This window comes from Plasmodium reichenowi, assembly GCF_001601855.1.
Source record: "Plasmodium reichenowi strain SY57 chromosome Unknown, whole genome shotgun sequence".
Taxonomy (NCBI): Eukaryota; Apicomplexa; class Aconoidasida; order Haemosporida; family Plasmodiidae; genus Plasmodium; species Plasmodium reichenowi.
In genome coordinates this window covers 1-2,074 of record NW_017962244.1, presented here as the reverse complement: position 1 = coordinate 2,074, position 2,074 = coordinate 1, and the positions used below count along the sequence as shown (strand labels likewise).

Genomic DNA, 2,074 nt, shown 5'->3' with positions numbered 1-2,074 from the left:
ATTGAGGTTTAAAAAAAAAAAAAAAAAAAAAAAAAAAAAGAAAAAGTCCTATATACAAATATACAGGCTTGATATTTCTTTTTTATATATATGAAAAAATATAAATACATTTATAAACGTCTTCCTCTTCTTCCAGACTTTTTTCTTGTAGAATCTGTTGGGATGGGAGTTACATCTTCAATTCTTCCTATTTTTAATCCGGAACGTGCTAAAGCTCTATAATAACAAAGGAAAATAAAATAAATATAATATAAATATATAAATAAATAAATACATATATATATATATATATATATATATATATATATATATATATATATGTGTTTATATATATGTATATATTCATATATATACTATTTTTACCTTAAGGCTGATTGGGCTCCTGGACCAGGGGTCTTAGATTTAGTACCACCGGAGGCTCTTAGTTTAATATGGATAGCTGTAACTCCTAATTCCTTTAGCCTTGCAGCTACATCTTGAGCAGCCATCATAGCAGCATATGGACTAGATTCGTCTCTATCAGCTTTAACTTTCATTCCACCTATAATATGAAGATTATTAAAATGTTATATTTTTATTATAATATACATTATGGATATACAAAATACGGAATGAACAATAACTGGTTTGAACATAAAGAAAAAAAAAAAAAACATAAACATAAACATAAACATAAACATATATATATATATATATATATTATTACCTGTAATTCTAACTAAAGTTTCTCTTCCACTTAAATCTGTTACATGTATAAATGTATCATTAAAAGAAGCAAAAATATGAGCCACACCAAAAACTAATTCTCCTTCTTTTGGTTGAGGGCCAGAAACAATTGCTGTTTCAGGTTGAGGTGTTTTTACTTTTTTTGATGCCATTTTTATTTTTTATGTAATTTAAATAATTATTCAAAAAGGTATTAATATATATATATTATATATATATATATATATATAATATATTTATATGTTTATATTTTTTTTTCTTTTTAATTTTGTTATGTAATTTTTAAGCAATTATATATTAAAACTTTTAATAGAAAAAAAAAAAAAAAAAAAAAAAAAAATTGTTCAAATATATAATAATATTTTATATCTCTATAAATAAAAAAAAATATATATATCTTTTTTTAAATTAATTTTGAATTATAAAAAATAAAAAATATATATATACATATAATTAATATTATTATATTAATAATTTTATTTTTATTTATTTTTTTTTTCCTTTTTGTTTCTATAGTTTTTTCCTCATGCTTTTTTATTTTTTAGAAAAAAGGATATTTAATTTTATTTTTTACTTATTTTTTTTTTTTTTGGGGATTATTCAAAATTTTATTATGTATGTTTTTTTCTTTCTCATCACATTACATATATATTATATATATATAAATATAAAATATATTTATTTTATTACTATATGATTTTACATATATATTTATTATAATATATAAAAAAAATAAAATAAAATAAAAGGGATAAGGAATGAAAATGTTTTTATAATAATAATATTATAAATATGTTATTATATTATTATATATATATATATAACAATATATATAACAATATATATATTTGGTATGTACAATATAAAATAATATATATATATTATATAATATTATATTTTCCCCCTATGCTAATTTTTATTATTAATATAGATATATATAAATATATTATCTTTCTTTTGTTTTTTTCTTTAGATATGGTAAAAATAAAAATATATTATATATATTATAATTATTATATTATGCATATATTAAAAGTATATATAATAGTTAAAAGAAGAAAAAGGGTATAAATATTTAATTAAATACGAAAAGGATCATATATAATATATAATATATATATATATATATATATATATTTATTTATTTATTAATAATAAAAAACAAATATAATATTATACTTTTATAAATAAATATATATATGATTCTTATCATATAAATTATATAATATAATATATTAATTGTTTGCCTCTATTTTTTAAATATATTAATAAGGATATAAATATATATATATATTATATAAATAATTATAAGCCTATTTTTTCTTCACATCCCCCTCTCCCTCAAAAA

The 2,074-nt window shown here is 16.7% G+C and overlaps 1 protein-coding gene across 1 annotated transcript; it reads right to left on the bottom strand.

Moving 5' to 3' along the window:
- Window positions 1–110: 110 nt before the first annotated feature.
- On the bottom strand, window positions 111–878 carry PRSY57_0007200 (40S ribosomal protein S11, putative; the record flags this gene model as incomplete). Its single annotated transcript, XM_012906221.2, has 3 exons — window positions 111–216; window positions 364–541; window positions 707–878. The coding sequence occupies 3 exons, from the start codon at window positions 876–878 to the stop codon at window positions 111–113; spliced, it is 456 nt and encodes a 151-aa protein (XP_012761675.1).
- Window positions 879–2,074: the final 1,196 nt, after the last annotated feature.